At 39.6% G+C, this 21,118-nt stretch overlaps 1 protein-coding gene across 19 annotated transcripts in view; it reads right to left on the bottom strand.

Annotated features, from left to right (window-relative positions):
• plekha6 (pleckstrin homology domain containing, family A member 6) overlaps positions 1 to 21,118 on the bottom strand; it is a 114,760-nt gene that overhangs the window by 45,405 nt on the left and 48,237 nt on the right. For 17 of the 19 annotated variants that reach the window (XR_007886458.1, XR_007886459.1, XM_051414958.1 and 14 more), the window contains 2 exons: positions 16,750 to 16,815; positions 16,247 to 16,347 (listed from right to left, as the gene is read on the bottom strand). Coding sequence is in view for 17 of the 19 variants with exons in the window: in XM_051414958.1 (XP_051270918.1) it covers positions 16,247 to 16,347; positions 16,750 to 16,815 (167 nt within the window). In the remaining 2 variants the exon portion in view is untranslated. The remainder of the gene's footprint in view (positions 1 to 16,246; positions 16,348 to 16,749; positions 16,816 to 21,118) is intronic. The other 2 variants (XM_051414953.1, XM_051414960.1) reach the window with 1 other exon arrangement.

The following is a 21,118-nucleotide window of genomic DNA, read 5'->3' as shown; positions in this document are numbered from 1 at the left end:
CGTCATTAGTCATTTCTACTGGTATAGTTGTTGCTGTGCACTTTTGTCTCTGTCTCTGTTCTTCTCTCTTTACTGCAAAGCTGCTGCTGCCAGCTCTACCTTTCTATACTGAGTTTGTCTAAGACATATTTTAAAGATGTAATTAAGAATGTAATCAAATAAAAAAAAAAATTCATTTACCAGGGACAATGCACATTAATTAACATTGCAGTGTACTCATCAATGTAAATGTTAGCAAATAAGCACATTTTCATCCGTAGTCCTTGGGCAGGTTATAACAAATTAGTGCCTAATGTCATCAAAACAATGCCTCAATAAGTACTACAAAACTGGGGCACCCAGATAGCTCACCTAGTAGACCTGGTGACCCATGGACCAAGGCTGAGCTGCAGCGGCCATGGGTTCAAATCTGATGATATGAGGAAAACACACAGTTTTGTTTGCATGCAGGTGTAAACATGAATTGCTTAACCAGTCAGATACACCCAGAATGTGGGTGCAGTTAATTTGTTTATGGCTTGTTGTTTGCTTTTACCATGTACACAAGAAGTGAGTCAACAGCATACATTTACATGTTGACAGATGGAAAGACTTAAGACAAGTCAATAATATACAAGCTAGTTTTGACAGGAATACCTCATCGCAGTGTTGCTTCTTTACCTAATTACCTAATAAACACCTATTTCACCAGCTTCATCTAATTTAACTTTACACTTTAGAAAGTAGTAGTTGGCTTTGTCTGTTTTTGTTTTATGATTGGAGTGAAATCCAACTTGCATTCGGTGCAGAGGGGTGTGGTCTGTGTTCAAATGACCACTCAGCTGCTTTGCTAACCATTTCTTGGCCACCTTGGACTACGGGTAAAATATTGATGGGTCTGTAGTTTCCCCACTGTTGTTTTGTCACAACAGCTGACTTCCAGGTGCTTGGAAAAAGTCCTTGCTTAATTAGCAGACTAAATGGGGCAGACTAAGGCATCCTTGTGGGATTTATAAGATAAGATAAGAAAACCTCTATTTGTCCCGCAATGGGGAAATATATTATTATATGTGGTAAAACTAAGTGATATGGGAAATGCTTTTTCCAGCAGGCCTCCAGAGGTTCCATTATAGGTAAGACTCTCTAGAGCTTCCTGCTAGATGTGTGTATATGCTGCACAGTTATACACACAGTTATACTACGGGATGTGTGTGTGTGCCTTTGCCAAGTGAGTTAGCTACTGCTACACTGTACCTGTCCATAAGTGTGTGGATGGATGAAATGTGTGACACACACACACACACACACACACACACACACATATATATAAATATTGTATGTTATCTCTCTCCAGATGTCCCTGAGCTTTTTATGCTTTTTAGTTTTATGACACTCATTCTAAAGCCCCATTCGCACGAGACTAGTATTACCTGGGGACTTCATGTGATTTAGTAATTACTCCACCACGTCTGTGTTTCGTGCGGCGCATTCACACAGGATAAGCAAAGTCTGTGTTGTAACTCGAATTTACTGACATTATCCCCCAGATATGATGTCAAGGCTCTGCGTAACCTATGCGATATGATAGAAACATTTTCCTTACCGCATGCTGCCATGCATGTAATCCATCTAATCATCTTTCGAGATTTCGCTCTTCTGATGGATTTGAGCTTGCTCTTTCTGCGAATGGGTCTCCATGCTGTGTACCTAGATGAGTGTCCTGAATTTGCACCCAAAATGCTGTCAAAACGCAGCCTCCATAATTCTCGACCGGTAAAAAGGCAGACATAAGGCACGGAAAACACAAAAAACCTTAAAAAAAAAAAAAGACCCCAAATCACAGACATGCCGATTCGCACGGGACTTATATTATCACATGACCTCTGTGTTTGGCGAAATATGGTAGGTAATTTGCGGAGGAATTTTTACTTTACAAATTACGTACATGGCAGATTTGCACGGGATTAAGATCACAGACGACCTCCGTAATTATTACAAATTACTAGAGGTCCCCAGGTCATACTAGTCCCGTGCGAATAGGGCTTAATACTATAATATGGTTGGAATACAATTGATAGTAATATTTGCAACTGATTGGCTGACAGGTCAGGGGTGTTTCAAGAGGGGGTGCCTGGGGTAGCACAGGCCTGAAATCGGATTGGCCACCCCAATCCTGCACGTTGTAAATATCTTTCCTGTACAGTTTGGATCTTTCTATCATTATCCTTATCTTTATTTATTTATATTTTAAAAAGTACTTTATTTTTGTGTGATTTTTATGCACCAATGCACCAAGACATATTCCTTGTACGTGTAAAAACTTACTTAGCAATAAACAAGATTCTGATTCTGAAGTGCCACCCCATTATCCTTACCCGTTCCACGCCACACTGTCTTTTAGAGGTTCTTGTGAGCTCTGTTTTAAAACTAGAGTGATACTAGTATCATATGAAACTAGATGGCCTAACGCATTCATTAGTATCATCCATATCATGTTGGGAAAGAGGATAAATAACGCTCCAAATACATGTTACATTTTCAAAAGATTCTCTTGACCTCCGACCTCAAGGTATCTGAATGAAAATGGGGTCTATAGTATCCATAAATCTCCTCCCATTTTATGCTTATCCCATGTAGTTTTGGGGCAAAAACCAGAGCTGGTCCCCGCCCCCTCCTCATGTCAAGGCGGGTGTCAATTTTGACTATTTTGATGAGTCTGACTATTCGTCAGAAAAAGAGGAAAGTGAATTGTGGAAACAGCAAAATCAGGTGAACTTCCAATGTTGATGTCAGTAAATAACAGTAACGTTAAGTTGATGTGCAGTTTGCAGCAACTCTTTCTACTCTGTACTGTCTGTTCTGTGACTTTGTTCCTGATAAAAGTGAGAGTGAAATACAACTATTTACTACTATAACGCAGCGTTTATTAATTGCAGTTTGGAAAAAATAACCACATTTTCATTTCATTTCATGCACATGCATTTATATGCATGTGCATGAAATGAAACTTGTGGTAATGTCTCTTCGCAGCAGTCCAGACAATTTATGTACATGATAGCACATATAGACTTATGTTTACATTGTATAGCCAAAGCTAATTGTATAGTACTGTGAAGACTGGCCAATTCTCAGTTTTATTTTGTAAATGTTGTTTTCACCTGGTATATTTGAATGTTTCTGCAGACTGGGGTGAATGGTAAATGGACTGTACTTGTATAGCACCTTTCTGGTCTTCCTGAAAGCGCTTTTACACTACATGCAACATTCACACAGTAATGGTAAATACCATCACAAACATAAACCTACTCATTCATCCACATTCAAACACAACATGCACAGCATCAGGAGCAATTTTGGGTTCAGTATCTTGCTCAAGGACACTTTGACATGCAGCAGGAAGAGCAATGGATTGAACCGCCAACCTTCTAATTAGTGGACAACCACAGCCACAGCTGCCCCTTTAGGGTCCCTTACAGTATTAGAAAAATACATTTGAAATTAATGGAAAGCTGAGATAAAAATGTGATTTATATTTTAATCCACCCCGGCATAAGTCAGTGCCCCTCTTGTGCCATCCCAGTCAAAAAAGTCTAGAAACACCCCTACAACATGTTGCAGGTTTAGGCAACAAAAAGGCTTTGTTTTAGAAAGATTGTGGTTTCATTTAAAAGGTGAAATAAGTATGAATTTGCTACCTGTGGAATTCATAGTCCACACTAAAAGTGGGCCAGTATATCACCAGAGTAACTGCAAACTGCTGCTAACTGAAGTGTCTGAAGGGTCAGCCCCATCTTGGTGTTGTTGGACTGAGGAGAGAGTGGATGCAACAGTCACTCACTGTGGCCTCTTGATTTTCAAAGTGGTATTAAAGACAGGACAGGCAGAAGATCTTTATAGAAGCCAAAGTTAAAAATGGACCATCTCATCTGTGTGGAATGTGTGCCTACTATTACTACTACATCCTCTAAGTTCAGAGTGCTAAGAAACCTAGACAGATTGTTCCCAGTTCCTCAGTTGTTTTATTGACACTAGGAAGGTGGCACAATTCATTTTAAAGATATACACTGATGTCAGAACTCAAGAGCAGCATACTACCACAGTAAGTGTTGGCTGTTACCACTGAAGGGATTTTATAAATGAAAACTCACTTGTGTAGCTCATAGTAAATATCTATATTATTTCATGCCCCCTTGTAAGGCTTGTGGTATACTTGCCTCGTCTGACTGAAATATATGGGTCTGTTATCTTCTACCTAAATGACATGGTTCACATGTTGCCCTGGCAACTATGCATCCATGTGGAATTGTTGTAGTTAGGCGCTATGAGGTCATTTGCATTATTTATGTGGTCTTCTTGATGTCATTAACATCTATCAGAAGTGCCATCCTGGCAAGAGAAAAGAGAAAAGTCACTATATGTAAGGATTTGTAAAAACCAAAATCTAGGTCATGTTTCTTGTAGATTTAACATTAATGTTAATGTTGTCACAATGCACTGATGCTGACATTGTGCACAGAGCTTCATCTTCAAGTTCCTGTTCTGAATATAACGTGTGAACTTGTGTTAGTGTGTGTTTGCATTTGTATGTGTGTGTGTTCACCCTCTTCCAGCCCCCAGGAAATGCTCTCAATACATCCATTCAGAATGCAGCAGCAGTCACTGTGAGCTATTGAAATGCTTCCCTGGCTGTCACACACCAAATTTTCACTGTGCAGGTAGAACACATGACTGCTACCACAACTATACTAATTCAGCAGTCATCAGTTAACTTAACTTTGAGCTATTGACTGTATGCAATTTTACAACCTCTAAAATGATGTCTGAATACACCTTTAGACAGAACAACCATTTCAACAATTCAGATATTCTAAAAGCCAAGTTGATCATGGAGTGTTAGAGTAATGGATAGAAAGGAAGGACATTTTATGGTAAACGTCTAATTAGATTTTGTACAAGGAAGAATTGTAGCATAAATAGTGATAGTTACCCATGGTTTGTTACACATAACCATCCGGGAAGTTGTTATTGGAACTGTTTGGAAAAGGGCAGGCACTTTAAAAAAGTCAGCAGGTGAGTGGATGAACCATCTGTCTATCACCGTCTATCATAGGAAAACTTCAATCAATCCGATCAACAAACCATGTAACGTAGTCAAACTCTTAATTGGTCGGGAGAAAAGTGAAAACATCTTTTCCATTAAGAAAAGCCTTTAGTGCTGTTCTCAAGTATCCTTGAGCAAGATAGTGAACCCCAAATTGCTCCCGATGCTGTGCATCTGTGTGTGAATGTGTATGAATGTGTTAGTTTCTGTTTGATGGGCTTTGCCATCGCTGTGTGAATGTGTGTAAAAGGGCGAACACATAGTTTGAAGCCTGGTAAGATGGATTCTCCGGTGATCTCAGTCCAGGTGGGACAAAAGATGGTTTAATCTGTTCATCTCTCGCTTTGTTCCAAATTGTTCTGAAATTTGATTATTTTTCATCCTGACATCCTGGCTTTCTTATAGTGCCACCATTAGTCAAAAGAATTCCAACAAGACATATCAAACTTTATTCCAGATAGCCACGAAACTTCCAGTAAGTTCAAACAAAAGTCATTTAATCATAAAATGGCCAGATAAGTAATACAGTAAGCATACTTAAACACAATGATGAATCTTTGAAGATATTTATAATTCCATGGTAGCTCAGTTGTTTAATTGCAGCAAGTACATTCTGTGTTCCATCTGCATGTGTTTTTTCCCACAGTAAAAAAATATGTGGATGATGGATGTGTGCTCCCCCTGTGATAAGCTGTTGATCAGTCTGTGTTGGCTCCTGCCTCTCACCAAAAACAGGATAAGTTCATATAGAAAATGGATGACTGGACAACTCGAATATTTACAAGAGACTTTTAGGGTGGGTTCATACCTTATTATACCATACATTATTTAAATTTTCCAACTCTGCCAGCAAAACTCAAATGGTCCAGCCAGAAAATGAAAACATGAAATGTAAATCTCTTTCTATTATTGGTCATACAGTTGGTGGGTAAAAAAGCAACAAACCCTTGCCATTTCATGTTGGTGTTGAAATGGAGCATGTCAGCAGACTTTAGAGGAACGTGTATATGAACAGCAGTAAGTGAGACAGTGTGCGGAAGTCCCTCATTGTTTTCAAATTGCACCTTCCTCAGAAGCACCTGTCACAAATTCAAGTGTGCAGAGTTTTTTCTATATATTTTGGAGGAAGATGTTCTGCCATCAGACGGTCTTCTCACAAAAAATGTCTAGCACTGATGACATCCTACTACGACTTTTGGTAGCAAACATGCTAGTAGTTTACCAGTCACCATAACAAGAAGAGAAAACCAATAAAATAACATATAATTGTACGCTTCCAGTGATTTGTTCGAACACACCAGAAATTAAATGCTCCATCCACTGGACAGCGGTCTGAGACCATCCCTTTGGATGGACCAGAGAGCAGATGTTTTGTCCGCACCAGAGTTTGCATCAGGTATTCGAACTGACCCAGACAAACGGCAATAGGGGGATAAACACAAGGTTTGTGACCCGCCCTTAGCCTCACTACTAGACTCTACAAGTAGTAGGTCTTGAATGTTAACCTGGTTCAATTTATTGCTAAACTCTATTTGAGTATCGTAAAACTTCTAATAATAGCCCGGGTGTTTATTTGCTTAAATCACTGAACTCCCCCAACCTTTATTGGGGACAGGTGTCTATTTGGGATAGGCATTTTATTCCTTAAGCCGGTTAGTCTGAATGAATTATACTTTAGTGCTCATAGTTTCATAAAATGAACTGAACGGTTGAATTGTGGAGAATCTAACTGATCTAACGATGTGTAAAATGTCCATACTGGCGAAAGTTTAAACATTTATTATCATTTGTGCAAATGATCTAAACGGCTTCAAACTCACTCAAGCGGACGACCCGGTGGGTTTTTAAAGGTTTTATGCATCAGAATAATTTCTATAACATCCAGACCAGGCCTCTATTGGAGACCTGTGTTTATTTGTCAAAACGTGTAGCCACACTAGGCTTTTAAAAGAGACCTGTGACTATTCAGGTAGTTTTACGGTAGCCCTGTATTTGAGAGAGGATGAGGTAGAAGTGGACACAAGAATGGAAAGAAAGCTGCACAAAAGCCGTAAAGGAATCAACACTTGTCATCTGATAGTTCTGTTGAACTGTCTGCTGTCAGGAAGGGTGAGGCTTAAGCTCAACCGCACATATATCACACATACACACACATTGTAACCCTATGACTCTGACTCTTGAGTCACGCATACATACACACACATACACACGGAAAGCCCGTTTAATAATTTACCCTGCAGTATGAGGGGGTAATGAGAGCAAGGTATTTAAGGCTGTGGTTTAAGAGCATACATATGGGGTTTTGAAATGTTTAAGGTGCTCAACACACACACAATCTGCAGGCATATCACCCTCATACAGCCTGAGTAGTATGGTTCTATTTCAGCAGAAACAAACAAAATTGTACTTTTCTTTGCGAACTGAAACATCCAAAAGATGTGAATTAATATTTGTAATGGTAACTTTCACAACTTGTATTACAACTACAGACCAGAGTTTTGGTGTGATTTAAAGACTGAGACATAACAAAACTTCAGTTGGACAGAGATTTCTCTCCTTGCTGACAGTCTCCTGGCTACAGCCACACCTCTATTGAGTCAGGTAGAAGAGCTGCAGGTAAAACAGGTTTCAACAGCTCTCTCACTGAGCTGCTGATTGAAAACAACACTCTAAAAGAGCAGAGATCTCTTCCATTTAGGTGAACAAGGCCGTTTACTGGATGAGATTATTTACAATTTGACATAAGAAGAGGACTTTCTATTTTCGTGAAACAATATCAAAATGTAGTCAGAGTCAGAGCTACTAATCTGCCAAAGATACAGACCCAGTCAGACTGAGCTGGATAGAAGATAAAAGATAAAGAGTCTGATTATGAACTTATTTTTTTGATCTGACTATTCATTTCTGTGACAAGTTTGCTGTCTGGTGATTTGTAGTATTCTTTGGTTCTTAACCTTGCTAGGTTGGTCTTTCCACCAGTTGGTCCAGACTGAAATATCTCAACAACAAGGTATTGGATAGATTCAAATTTGGTATAGATATCCATGGTTCCCAGAGGGTGAATAGTACTCAGTTTGGTGATCCTGACTTTTCCTGGAGTGCCACCAGTAGGCCACGATTTTCACTTAATCTGTGAACATCTACTAGATGGATGGACATGGGCTGCACGATATGGCAAAAAAAATAAATGCTATTGTGATTATTTTAATTAGTGGGAATGAGCATTTTTGCATCACAATAGAAAGAAATCACTGTGTACGTAAATGTCTTCCATTAAAAACCTTATATCCCTGTCAGTGTTTTTATATATATATGTATATATATAATTCAAATGAATTAATTAAAATAATATTTTTGTTTTTCTTTCAGCCAAGACACTACAGCCAAGAATGTTTTTGTATGTTATCCAAGCAGAAGACAAACTTCGATGATGAGAAAAAAAATTTAAATTCAGTTAAATGCCATTTAATTTAGGGTACAATTTTGTACAGTTTAGACAGAAATGTATCTCAAAAGAATAACTCTTAGAAAAACCTGAGTTCATGTTGTATATTCAGAGAGAGACCAGCAGGTTCAGAAGCTAGACTCTTCCCCTGCCTGCTTAGTGTCTGTTGTCTATGGGTCATTATTAACTGACACTTGCCATAAACAGAAGTGGTTGGACAGGAATCAGCTTTGAAGGAGGCATGCTATGACAGGACAACAGAGAGTCTGAGCCCCACCTCTACAACGTCCTGAGTGAGCACGTCCAATGAGACAAAACATGAGGAGCACACCTTGGAAAAACACACACTTTGCTTTAACTGGCCAGCATACACAACACTCAACCACTCATGTCACTGACACTTATCTGTCATTATCTAATTCAGTTCCAGTGTGCCATCTGTCTGTACACTCTGAACCACACACTTAAGTAATGATCAAAAGACTCGACAAATTACTGAGCTGAATACAAGAAGCTTTTTCACTGTGAGTTCTACAGAAAACTCATAAACCTGCACTGGATGTAAAATATCTTGCATCTCGAAAATCCTGATAACAGCTAATTGGTACAGATCACAGAGTTTACTGCCCTTTAAGTAGTCTATATATAACGATACAGTACATCCTGGCATGTTGCCACTTTGCAACACAACATCCGGCGATGTAGCCAATCACATAAACATATTTCTACTCTTTACCTTGAAATTATCACAATGAAAGTTTCAATTCAATCCAAAACTGCAGCTGTTGGGCGCCCAGTTAGCTCCGTCGGTAGAACTGGCGGCCCATGTATCGAGGCTGAGTCCTTGCTGCAGCGGCCCAGGGTTTGAATCCGACCTGCGGCCCTTTGCTGTGTGTCATCCCCTCTCTCTGCCCCTCTTTCCTGTCTGTCTTCACCTCACGTTACTATCATAAAGGCAATAAAAGCCCTAAAAAAAACTGCAGCTGTGATAGCTTTCCAGAGTTGCAAAATCCTGCCCAAACACTGCAGAGTGTCTTCACAGATCTTCACAGACTTGACAGCCCCTTGCAATGTTTTAATGGAAAGCTTTTTTCGGCACTAATTAACACAAGTCTGAGAATACTAGATAAAAGAGAATATTGAATGTCTAAGAACATGGGACGGAACGCTGAATTTCCCCGATACTTGTTAAGTTTTCCTGATGACTCTGCGCTGCTCTCACTGGTTGAAGTAGGGTTGCAGTTTATGATGGGGATTCTTAAACTGTTTCTAGTCTCTCGACTCAAAGCAGTTTACAACACTTGTCACAGCAAGGAACTGAGGATGGAATACCACTATTCTCTTTCAGCATTAGAAAAGTATAATAATGAACGATAATGAATAATGAAATGACCAATTAAAAAAATGACCAAGCCTGATGGTGCCATTAGTCTCACAGACAGTGAGACAAGTCAGAGTCTACCTAAACAGCAGTGTTTCCTCTACGTTGATTTTGGAGCGGCGGCCCACTGCTGTTAAATTTCTGCCGCCACGGTATCAGAAATGGGGCAGACGCACAATGTACTCACGGTTGCCTTTCAAATGATCCTGCCGACATAATGCACCCCCGTTTGGCTGCCGCTCACATTGCAATTTAACAACAAGTAGAACTATTCAGACTTTCTTACAAGCCGACTATTAAACTAAATGCTCCACCAAAACGTCACCGTGGTGGGTCCATTTTAATTGGACAATGTTCAACTTGTCAGTTCTCAGCTCAACGTCCTGATATCTGGAAACATTAAAACGGTAAATATATTTGTGTCGCAGCGAAGTGTCAGTTCTGTTTCATACGTAAAACGTTTGCCGGCGTGACGGGACAGGTGGTGGGGGGGAGGGTTGTTCGGACGGGCCTGAACTGATGGGAGGGTCAAGTTAAACATCAACTAAAAATATAAATGTGTCAAAAAATAAAAAAAAGTTTTTTTATCTTTTTGTGTGAGCTGGTAAGCTTATATTAAGTTTAGAATAAAGGCTGGAAGAAGGGCCAAGAGCTAGCCTGGCTCTGTGAAAAGGTAAAAAAATAAACCTACCAATCCCTTGAAATGACATCCATCCCTTTTGTATTTTTTTGTCGTTTTTCACTGTGCCACGTTCTGCTCTGACCAAGCCAGTCACTCTCAGCCTGGCACTGTCATTATATAGACCGATTTCTAACCTTCCCTTCCTCTCTAAGATTCTGGAGAAAGTAGTCGCCAAAGAGTTGTGTGACTTTCTACATAAAAATAGTTTATTTGAGGATTGTCAGTCAGGATTTCGAGTTCATCACAGCACAGAGACAGCTCTGGTTAAAGTTAATAATGACCTTTTGATTGCTTCAGACAATGGACTTGTCTCTGTACTTGTTAGATCTTAGTGCTGCATTTGACACCATTGACCATGATATTCTTTTAAAGAGACTTGAGCATCAAATTGGCATTAAAGGAACCGCACTCAGCTGGTTTAAGTCATACTCATCAGATCGTTCGCAGTTTGTACATGTTAACGATGAATCTTCAATAAATACTACAGTTAGTCATGGAGTTCCACAAGGTTCTGTACTTGGACCAATACTATTTACTTTATATATGCTCCCTTTAGGCAACATTATTAAGAATCACTCCATTAACTTTCACTGTTATGCAGATGATACGCAGTTATATCTATCGATCAAGCCCGATGAAATTAATCAATTATCTAAATTACAAACATGTCTTAAGGACATAAAATCCTGGATGAGCTCCAATTTTCTGATGTTAAGCGAATTTAACCGATGTTAAAAACGAAATTCTTGTACTTGGCCCCAAAAACCTTAGAGACTCACTGTCTAAAGATATAGTTACTCTAGATGGCATTACCTTGGCCTCTAGCACCACTGTCAGGAATCTTGGAGTTGTCTTTGATCAGGATTGTCATTTAATTACCACATGACGTAGGACTGCCTTCTTTCATTTACGTAATATTACAAAAATTAGACACATCCTATCACAGACAGATGCAGAAAAACAAATCCATGCATTTGTTACTTCTAGGCTGGATTACTGCAACTCTTTATTATCAGGTTGCCCCAATAAGTCCATTAAAACACTCCAATTAATTCAAAACGCTGCAGCACGAGTACTGACATGAACTAGAAAAAGAGATCACATCTCTCCTGTACTAGCTTCTCTACACTGGCTCCGTGTAAAATTTAGAATAGAATTTAAAATCCTCCTCCTCACCTATAAAGCTCTTCATGGTCAGGCCCCTTCATATCTTAAAGAGCTCATAGTACCCTGTTACCCCACTAGAACACTACTTTCTCTGAATGCTGGGCTACTTGTGATTCCTATAGTCTCAAAAAGTAGAACAGGAGCCAGAGCCTTCAGTTACCAAGCTCCTCTCCTGTGGAACCAGCTTCCAGCTGTGGTTCGGGAGGCAGACCTCTTTGATAAAGCTTATAGTTAGGGCTGGATCAGGTGAGTCCTGAACCATCCCTTAGTTATGCTGCTATAGGCCTAGACTATCGGGGGATTTCCCATGATGCACTGAGCTCCTCTCTTCCGCTCTCTTTCTGCACTCATTCATGTGCCATTAATGTTACTAACTTCACTTCTTCCCCGGAGCTCTTGTGCTTTCTCGTCTCGCAGGTTCTCATGGATCCTGGTGGAGCCTCCTGCCATGGTCCTGCTTGACTACAATTGCCAATATCACTGATATTAGTGTGGCTACTTAAGTGTATGGGGATATGTGGCTCAATAGAGCTGTGACTCTCTGTCAGCCTGGTTACAGTGCTGAAGAGGAACCTGGGGTTGTTCTTATTTTCTTCTATTAGTGCTGAGTAATAGGCTCCTCTGGCATTACGGAGGGCCTTTCTATGGGTTTTAAGATTATCTTGCCAAATTGAGCGATACTCTGATAATTTTGAAGAGCGCCATTTCCTTTCAGATTTCCTAGCTTTTTGCTTTAATTGGCGGGTTTGGTGGTTGTACCACGGTGCTAGTTTCCTATATTTTATTAATTTCCTTTTTATAGGAGCGATAGAGTCTAATGTTCTTCGTAGTGAGCCTGCAGCAAGATTATCAATTTCGGAGGGACTAAAGCTATTATAGGACTCAGACATGGCATTGAATTAAACACTGAAGGAATCTCCTCCTTAAATTTAGCCACAGCACTGTCAGATAGACATCTGCTGTTGGAAGTTTTGCCTAATGGCTTATAATCTAATAGTATGAATTCAAAAGTTATTAAATAATGGTCAGATAGGAAAGGATTATGTGGGAAGACTATTACATTTTCAGTATCAATGCCATATGATAGAACAAGGTCAAGAGTTTAATTAAAACAATGAGTTGGTTTATTTACACTCTGACAGAAGCCAATTGAGTCTGTTAACGAGATAAATGCGTCATTTTCAACATCCACATGAATATTAAAATCACCTACAATAATTACTTTATCTGATTTAAGGACTAAACTTGATAAAAACTCTGAGAATTCAGATATAAAATCAGAGTACGGTCCAGGAGCCCGGTACACTATAACAAATAGAACTGGCTGCAGTGTTTTCCAGTTTGGGTGAGAAAGACTAAGATCAAGACTTTCAAATGAATTAGAATTTAGTTTAGGTTTAGGGTCCATTAAAACACTCAAATCATATATGGCTGCTACTCCACCTCCTCGGCCAGTGCCTCGAGGAATGTGAGTATTAATATGACTGGGGGAGTGGATTCATTTAGGCTAACATACTCCTCGTGGGACAACCAGGTCTCAGTAAGACAAAGTAAATCAATATCATAATCTGATATTAATTCATTCACTAAAACAGCTTTAGAGGACAGAGACCTGATATTTAACAGTCTACATTTCATTCTCTTATTTTGTGCTACTGAGGAGTTGGTTTTAATTTTTATTAGGTTTTTATGTTTAACTCCTCTTGTTTGTATTTCTTTAAATAATTTAGGTGGTCGGGGGACACAGTCTCTATGGGGTTTTGGGTGGGTGACTGTTCTAAAGAAAGCGCAAATCTCCACATTTAAGAGTAGGCTTAAGACGTTCCTCTTTGATAAAGCTTATAGTTAGGGCTGGATCAGGTGAGTCCTGAACCATCCCTTAGTTATGCTGCTATAGGCCTAGACTATCGGGGGATTTCCCACTGAGCTCCTCTCTTCCTCTCTCTCTCTTTCTGCACTCATTCATGTGCCATTAATGTTACTAACTTCACTTCTTCCCCGGAGTTCTTGTGCTTTCTCGTCTCACAGGTTCTCATGAATCCTGGTGGAGCCTGCTGCAATGGTACTGCTTGACTGCCATTGCTAATATCACTAATATAATTGTTATTATTATTATTATTATTATTATTATTACAGTTACTATTATTACTATTGTCACTGCTTATTGTCCCCCATCGTTGTTGTCGTCGTCATCATCATCTTCTTCTTCATGTTCATCATCATCAGTCACTACTATTAGTGTAGTTGTTGCTACTGTTGTTGCCGTGCACCTGTCTGTCTGTCTGCCTGTCTCGGTCTCGCTCTCTCTCTCTCTCTCACCCCAACTGGTCGAGGCAGACAACCACCCACCTAGAACCGAAGGTTTCTGCCTCTTAAAAGGCAGTTTTTCCTTGCCCCCATCGCCAAGTGCTTGCTCATGGTGGTACTGTTGGGTCTCTGTAAATGTTATAAGGAGTTCGGTCTAGACCTGCTCTATTTGAAAAGTGTCCTGAGATAACTTCTGTTATGAATTGGCGCTATACAAATAAAATTGAATTGAATTGAATTATGTTTTATATTTACCTTCTTTTATTGGTCTTATCTCTATTATTATTTTTCTCCAATATATTTATAGCTTTACTCAATGATGCATTTAGTCTTTTAACTCTGTATTTCTATAAAGCACCTTTGCAGCATGATTTGTTCATATTATTAATATTATTAATGTTAATATTACAGACTGTAGTATAATATTAAGTGCCAGGGTCATTGCAGTATGACACTCTACAGTGAGACTGGACAGTAAACAGTACTGAGTGTCCAGTCAGAACGTTAGCTAACAAGCAGCACCCTAACCGCAAAGCCACACTGAATAAATATACTCCACTGCATGTGTGTGGGTGGGTACATGCACTGGACTTTGCACCAGAGCTTGCAGTAGACATGCAACAAAAGAACAAAAAGGACTAAATGTTCTGAAAAGTGAAGAAAAGTGACAACAACAAACAGCGACTATGGTAAGAGAAGGGGGCACAGAGAGAGGGCGAGATCAAAGAGAGAGAGATATAGACAGGGAGCTGTCACTGTGTGCGTTTTATGTGGATGCTTAAGGGGAAACAAGGTTAACTTTCCAACTTATATAAAGCTGTACTCAGCAGATTCAGACTCAGCTAACCTACATTACATCCTCATATCTCATGTTTATTCAGTTCTGACTAACAGATCTGTCAGGTGGATGTGTCCTGCTGCTGCTTCTGGAGCTCTGTTTATTCCCGAATGTCAGTGATGCTGATAAATAGAGCCTTGATCTGTTTGTCAGGAATGCCAATAATATTATTATATTACCTCCCACCAAAACATTAGTAAATTATGAACTTATTACTAGTACATAAACCACGCATAGAAAAATGCTTCAAATATGGATGGTGCTGCAAAGAAGCTACAAATTCTAAAACGAGGATGGTTCACACACATCTTCAACCCGGCAGCACAGAAGACAATAACTGTGGTCATTACACAACCACTACAGTTTTAAGGTGGGCACCCAAAACAAAGAAATATAGTCACAAGCTCCCCTTCTGTTTTTGAGTTATTGGGTTGAATAATGGCCTGAAAAGTGTTTTTGCAGAACAACATGATGTCACAGTGAAGCTGGCCTTTAACCTTTTGAATATAAAATGTCATCACTTCAATTCAATTCAATTTGATTATTTATCACCAAAAACATGATTTGTGAGGTCACAGAGACCTTTGTCTACCAAGTTCTAATCATTTCATCCTTGGGTCCGAGAAAATGTTTGTGCCAAATTTAAAGAACTTTCCTCAAGGCATTCTTGAAATATTGTGTTGACGAATGGGACGGACTTACTGTCAAAAGCACAAAGCATCTGTCGCCGCCACAAAGGCATATACAACTAAGTATACCACAATTCCAAAAATAAATAACAAAGTTCATATGTTGCTCATATCTGAAGTTGCTTCTTGCTATGCATCTTGAAGTTGCATATAGCTATGTATGTGTGTGTCAGCCACTATCAAACTGTTATTGATGCATGTTTACTCTAGCAGCTCTAGCCATGTCAGTCGTTTCCAAAACAACTCTACTTCATTGGAGTAGTCCATGATGTGACTGCAAAACAGTTCATGTTCGATCCACTGTTATATCCAAATATTGGGTTCCCAAATAAATACAAAGGGATGGTGGTGTATAGTTTAGGAGAAATTAACCAAATTATGACATGAATCAATATCAGGAGGATACATATCAGAAAACACATTGGCGGAGGTCCCACTTCAATGTTGCCTTCTTAACCTCTCCAAAAAAAACATCAACTCTCCACTCTGAAGAGACGAAGGCTGCAGGTCCCATGGGGCCCTTTAACAGTCATAAATAATATCATGTGACTTCATCATTAATCCAGTCAGCTTCTATCAATCAGTCAGAACACAAGGAGCGCTCAAGCTGTAGCAATGCTTCTGCACCCTCTGTCCCTCTACCAGGATGTTACTGACCTTAAAGGCAAACTTGCGGGTGATGTTATCAGAAGGCTCAACTCCTCCAATTTGGAAACTGAGCAGAGGCAAACTTCCTAACACCGTGTCCTCCTTATCATCTGTGAAGAGGAAGAAAGAAAGTGTGAAATACCATACATACCAGGAAGAATCAGAGAATCTGAATAACAATCCAGTGCTGTGTGAGGAAAATAACAACCTGAACCTGCAGAATAAAACCCAGCAAAACAGAAGAGGAGTGTTCAAACACTACAGTGGAACAAGAGCAGCGTTTCTCCCAGCACAGTCTCTGCTCCCACGGTGACAGCTTCCTAGAATAGATATCCATTATGGTCCGAGGGTCCCTGTGATCAGCAGGGTAATGGCTCACACAGTCACTCACTCACACACACACACCAGGATCCAGTGGTGATAAATAAATAATAATAAATTAATAATGGAAGGGGGCATGAACATTTCAGGAGTTTGAAAAGGGATACACTCCTCTCTCTCCTAGCTCTTACCTCTTATTTCCCGAACATGGCTCTGCACCGACACTGCGTCTGCCGCTGACTGAGTGTGTTTGTGTGCTGTGTGGGTGTGTATGTATGAGAGAGAGATTGAGAGAGAGCGAGAGAGAGAGAGAGAGAGAGACACAGACAGACAGACAGACAGACATAGAGAGAGAGAGAGATCTGAGGGAGGGGGAAGGGCTTGTGCAATCATACAATACACTGATCCCTGCTCTGTGTGTGTGTGTGTGTGTGTGTGTGTGTGTGTGTGTGTGTTTGCACGAGATAATAATCAGCCCATGTGACTCAGTGTTGCAGGAATCTCGGCCCACAGCCAACTGTACCTGCTGCTAGTCTGCCCCAATGAGACACACACACACACACACATACACATACACATACACATACACACACACACACACACACACACACACACACACACACACACACATATAATTTGACAGCAGGTAAATAAACACATTTCTGCCTCTCTCTTGCTCCCACACACATTTGAATGATTTATTTATGATATTTATAGATGGTGATGGTGACAGGAGGAAATGTAAAACACAGGATAAGACATTTAACACAGCAGTATATAAACAATACATGCTTTACAAACACACTATTTTGTAGCTGAAAACAGATGTGAAGACAATTTACAGTGTTTATTGATCAGTTGTCAACAACTCCATGAACTCTATGAACAGATAATAACGGCATTACAAAGGTGTGTCAATCAAAACAGCCCTGGTCTGGCTCATTATTATTTAATGTTCTCAACAAAGGGGATATGCCCCCTGCTGGAATTCAGTTCAGAAAACATGTTGGAAACTAAATCCAAACAGACAATTTGGTCAGTTACCATCATATATCAGTTGCACTGGATCAATAGAACTAGTGTGACACTTCAAACTTATGATACTGGGCTCAACACAGGGAAAGTCAAATGTTTCTCCCTTCCACCTCAACTTCTAATAATTAAGAGATTTTTGTATTATGAATTTTTGTCTTCAAATGTTGCAGTGACCTGACAACTAACAAAAACAACATAACTGATCTGCCTGTATAGCTGAAATACTGCATTCAAGTTCAACAATAGATATATTTGATGGTAAGATCAGTGTTTTAGAGGTGATACATAATAAAATCATAAAAGAGTCAAAACGACCAGGAAGGAAAGGAGTGAGAGAGAGAAACAAGTATAATATTAAGTATAACCGTGTCCCCAGACCTCATCACACAAAATATTCCATTTATCAAATGTAATGTGTGTGTGTAAGGTTCACAGTCTTTTTTTGTCAAATTCACAACAATTTCACATGGCAGCCATTGCTGGCAATGTGAGGCTTGAGCTTCAAGCATTACAAAAGTAATTATTAATTGTGGAGGTGAGTGTGGCAGGAGAGAGAGAGAGGTGTCGCTCATTGAGTAATCTCTCCTCTCTTAATGCAGAAGTGTGTTGGACCTGAGTGGGCTGCCACACACACATCAGAGAGGACGTCTGGAGCTGACTGACCAGGACTTCTGAAGAGGGCTATAAAAGCGTCCGATCAGCCAGAAAACTGAGTTTTGTGTGTGGTGTGTACAGCTGAGAGAGAATAAAGTTGAGTTAACTAACTAACCTGTGGTGCTGGATTGTGTGCTAAGGGAACCCACGGTAGTACTTGCTACACTGATTTACACTAAATAAATAAATAGGGGCGGACCGATGTGGGTTTCTTCCTGGCCAATGCAAATATTTTGAGAGCAAGGCTCCCAATGCCTGATATATAATGTTGATATCAAAACAAATAAAAATCATGTACAATTTAATTTTGTTCTATGGGAAATTTAGGCATATGTTTGCAGCAGGACGCATTGGAGTTACTGTATAGTACAGAGCTTGACACCAATTTTGTCACCAACTTTCCAAAACTCACATGCACTAACATCATTCCACAGCAGCCTTACTGACATCGCCTGATTCGGATTATCTCAAAATTTGGCCTGATTATCAATTAATCGGTCTGTCAGGACATAAAATGTATCTGGAGACATCTCAGCAACCGACCACTTACTAAAGATCTAGCAATGCCTTAGTCACTATAACTTAGAAAGTTTCAAAACATTAGCAATAATCAAATGACTACAGTTCAGATTTTAGTCTCATCAAAGTGAAGATTTTAACAAAAACATCAATATTGGTCCAAAACATCAATATATGTTTGTCCAAGCAACTACACATTACTACACAAACACAAGCTGTCCCATGGCGAAGTCAAAAACAGCCCTGTAAAACACAACCCATACAACAAAAGTCCTGTGCTTCTTCTCCTCCCCTTGTGCCCATTTTTTGGCCCTTAGACCTTGCTGGCATAGCAATCGCAGTGGTAAATTGCACTGTCACACATTCCTCCTTCCATCGCTCCCTCTCTCTAAGCCTTCTTTTCCAAAACACAGCTGGGTCAGGCAGAGACGGAGGGGAGGCTGGAACAAAACAACGTGTTCAGAATAAAGAGAGAAGCCTCTAGCACAGAAGTAATTACGTGAAAATAAGAAAGAAAAGAAACAAGAAGAAAAGAAAAGCATGGGCACTTTAAGACCATGTTTGTAATTTGAAGTCTACAACATTATTGCACCTTAAATTGGATTATTTCATTACTAGAGACAGTAAGACAAAAGGGGCAAAGTAGTGTGTATCAAATCAGCAGCAAAAAAAAAAAAAAGAAATAGAGCAGAAGTTAATCCAGAAGGGACTGTTTTGTTGGCTGTTCTACTCTTATCATAGCATGTAGCTTTATTGCTGCAATCCTGCACAAGATTATTGAAGGCTGCATCAGCTCTGAGGTCAGATAACGTATAACTGACACATAAGCCCCATATGCTGTCAGTACTTGACAGTTACTGTAGGATTAGCCATAACATTATGAGCACCTACAGGTGAAGTGAACAAGTCTGATTGTTCTCTTTATTGTGGCACCTGTCAGTGGGTGGGATGTGTTAGTACTCAAGTAGATGTGTTAGAAGCAGGAAAAAGATTTGAACGACTTTGACAAGGGCCAAATTGTGATGGCTAGACACCTGGGTCAAAGCATCTCCAAAACTGCAGCTCTTGTGGGGTGTTCTTGGTCTGCAGTGGTCAGTACCAAAAGTGGTCCAAGGAAAGAAAAGTGGTTAACCGGCAACATGGGTGGCCATGTGTCACGTGGAGGGCAAAGGCTGGCCCATGTAGTCCGATCCAACAGACGAGCTACTGTAGATCAAATTGTTGAAAATGTTCATGGTTGTTCTAATAGAAAGGTGTCAGAACATACAGTTCATCACAGTTTGTTGCGTATGGAGCTACATCATTATGACCACCATTATGACCACCAAGGTGCCCAGGTGGTCATAATGTTATGGCTAATCAGTGTACTATATGTATACATTCAATCATAACTAATAATACTCAAAACTCAATAATCAAACTCAAATCAAAGTAAATTAGAGCCCATCTTGCGATGGGATCATATCAGCCGCAACACCCATCAACATGTTGACGTTCTGTCCCACGAGTACCCAGTAGTCATTACTACATTATGACAGGAGTATTCATGTCATAATAGGAGCGGTAAAGAGTAGCAAAAGTGATTTCAGTGAAGGGGATTTAAAGATTTTAAATTATTTGGCATGAATTACCTTCTTCTTTCTTTAAAAGATAGGAAGGATTTGTTTCTGAAGATCTTAAACTATACATCTGGACAAATCATTCACACATCATTCACACACACACACACACACACACACACACACACACACACACACACACACACACACACACACACACACACTGAACTGTTTATCTGAATAGTGAACTTTCATGTTCACTATTCAGCTTAAGATTTACAACATTGTTAAAGCTGTGGTCATTTATATAAGAAGAGATTGCATCATAATACAAAGTTATTTACACAAATCGTACTATTATAGACTAGCAGTGATCTAAATAGCTGGGAAAAGTAGTCTTTTATAAATATTTTTACATCCACAACAGTTCTGAATGGTATCTATCAGTTCATTGCAGGAGTAGGTTAGCAACACTTAGACACATTATTTGAATGAAATGTCATTTTAAACTATACCATTCAATATATATCAGCAATACGAATGTAATATAGCAGTATTGCAGTGCCATGCGTGGTGTATAGCTGGCCTGGCCATGTAGAGTCAATTAGGCTTAACATTTGAAAAGTCAGCAGTCAGCAAGCCTTTCACCACCAGGTGAAATATTTGTAGTCTCAACAAAATCATAAAAGTCTTACTTAACATTACGTAAAACATTTTACTACAACGTGATGTGCTATCAGATTAACAAGTTACTAACATTTGTGTCACATCTCCTGTAACTTGAAAATCCACA

The sequence above is a fragment of the Dicentrarchus labrax genome, unplaced genomic scaffold (assembly GCF_905237075.1).
Source record: "Dicentrarchus labrax unplaced genomic scaffold, dlabrax2021, whole genome shotgun sequence".
NCBI lineage: Eukaryota > Metazoa > Chordata > Actinopteri > Moronidae > Dicentrarchus > Dicentrarchus labrax.
This window is presented reverse-complemented; position numbering and strand designations above follow the sequence as displayed.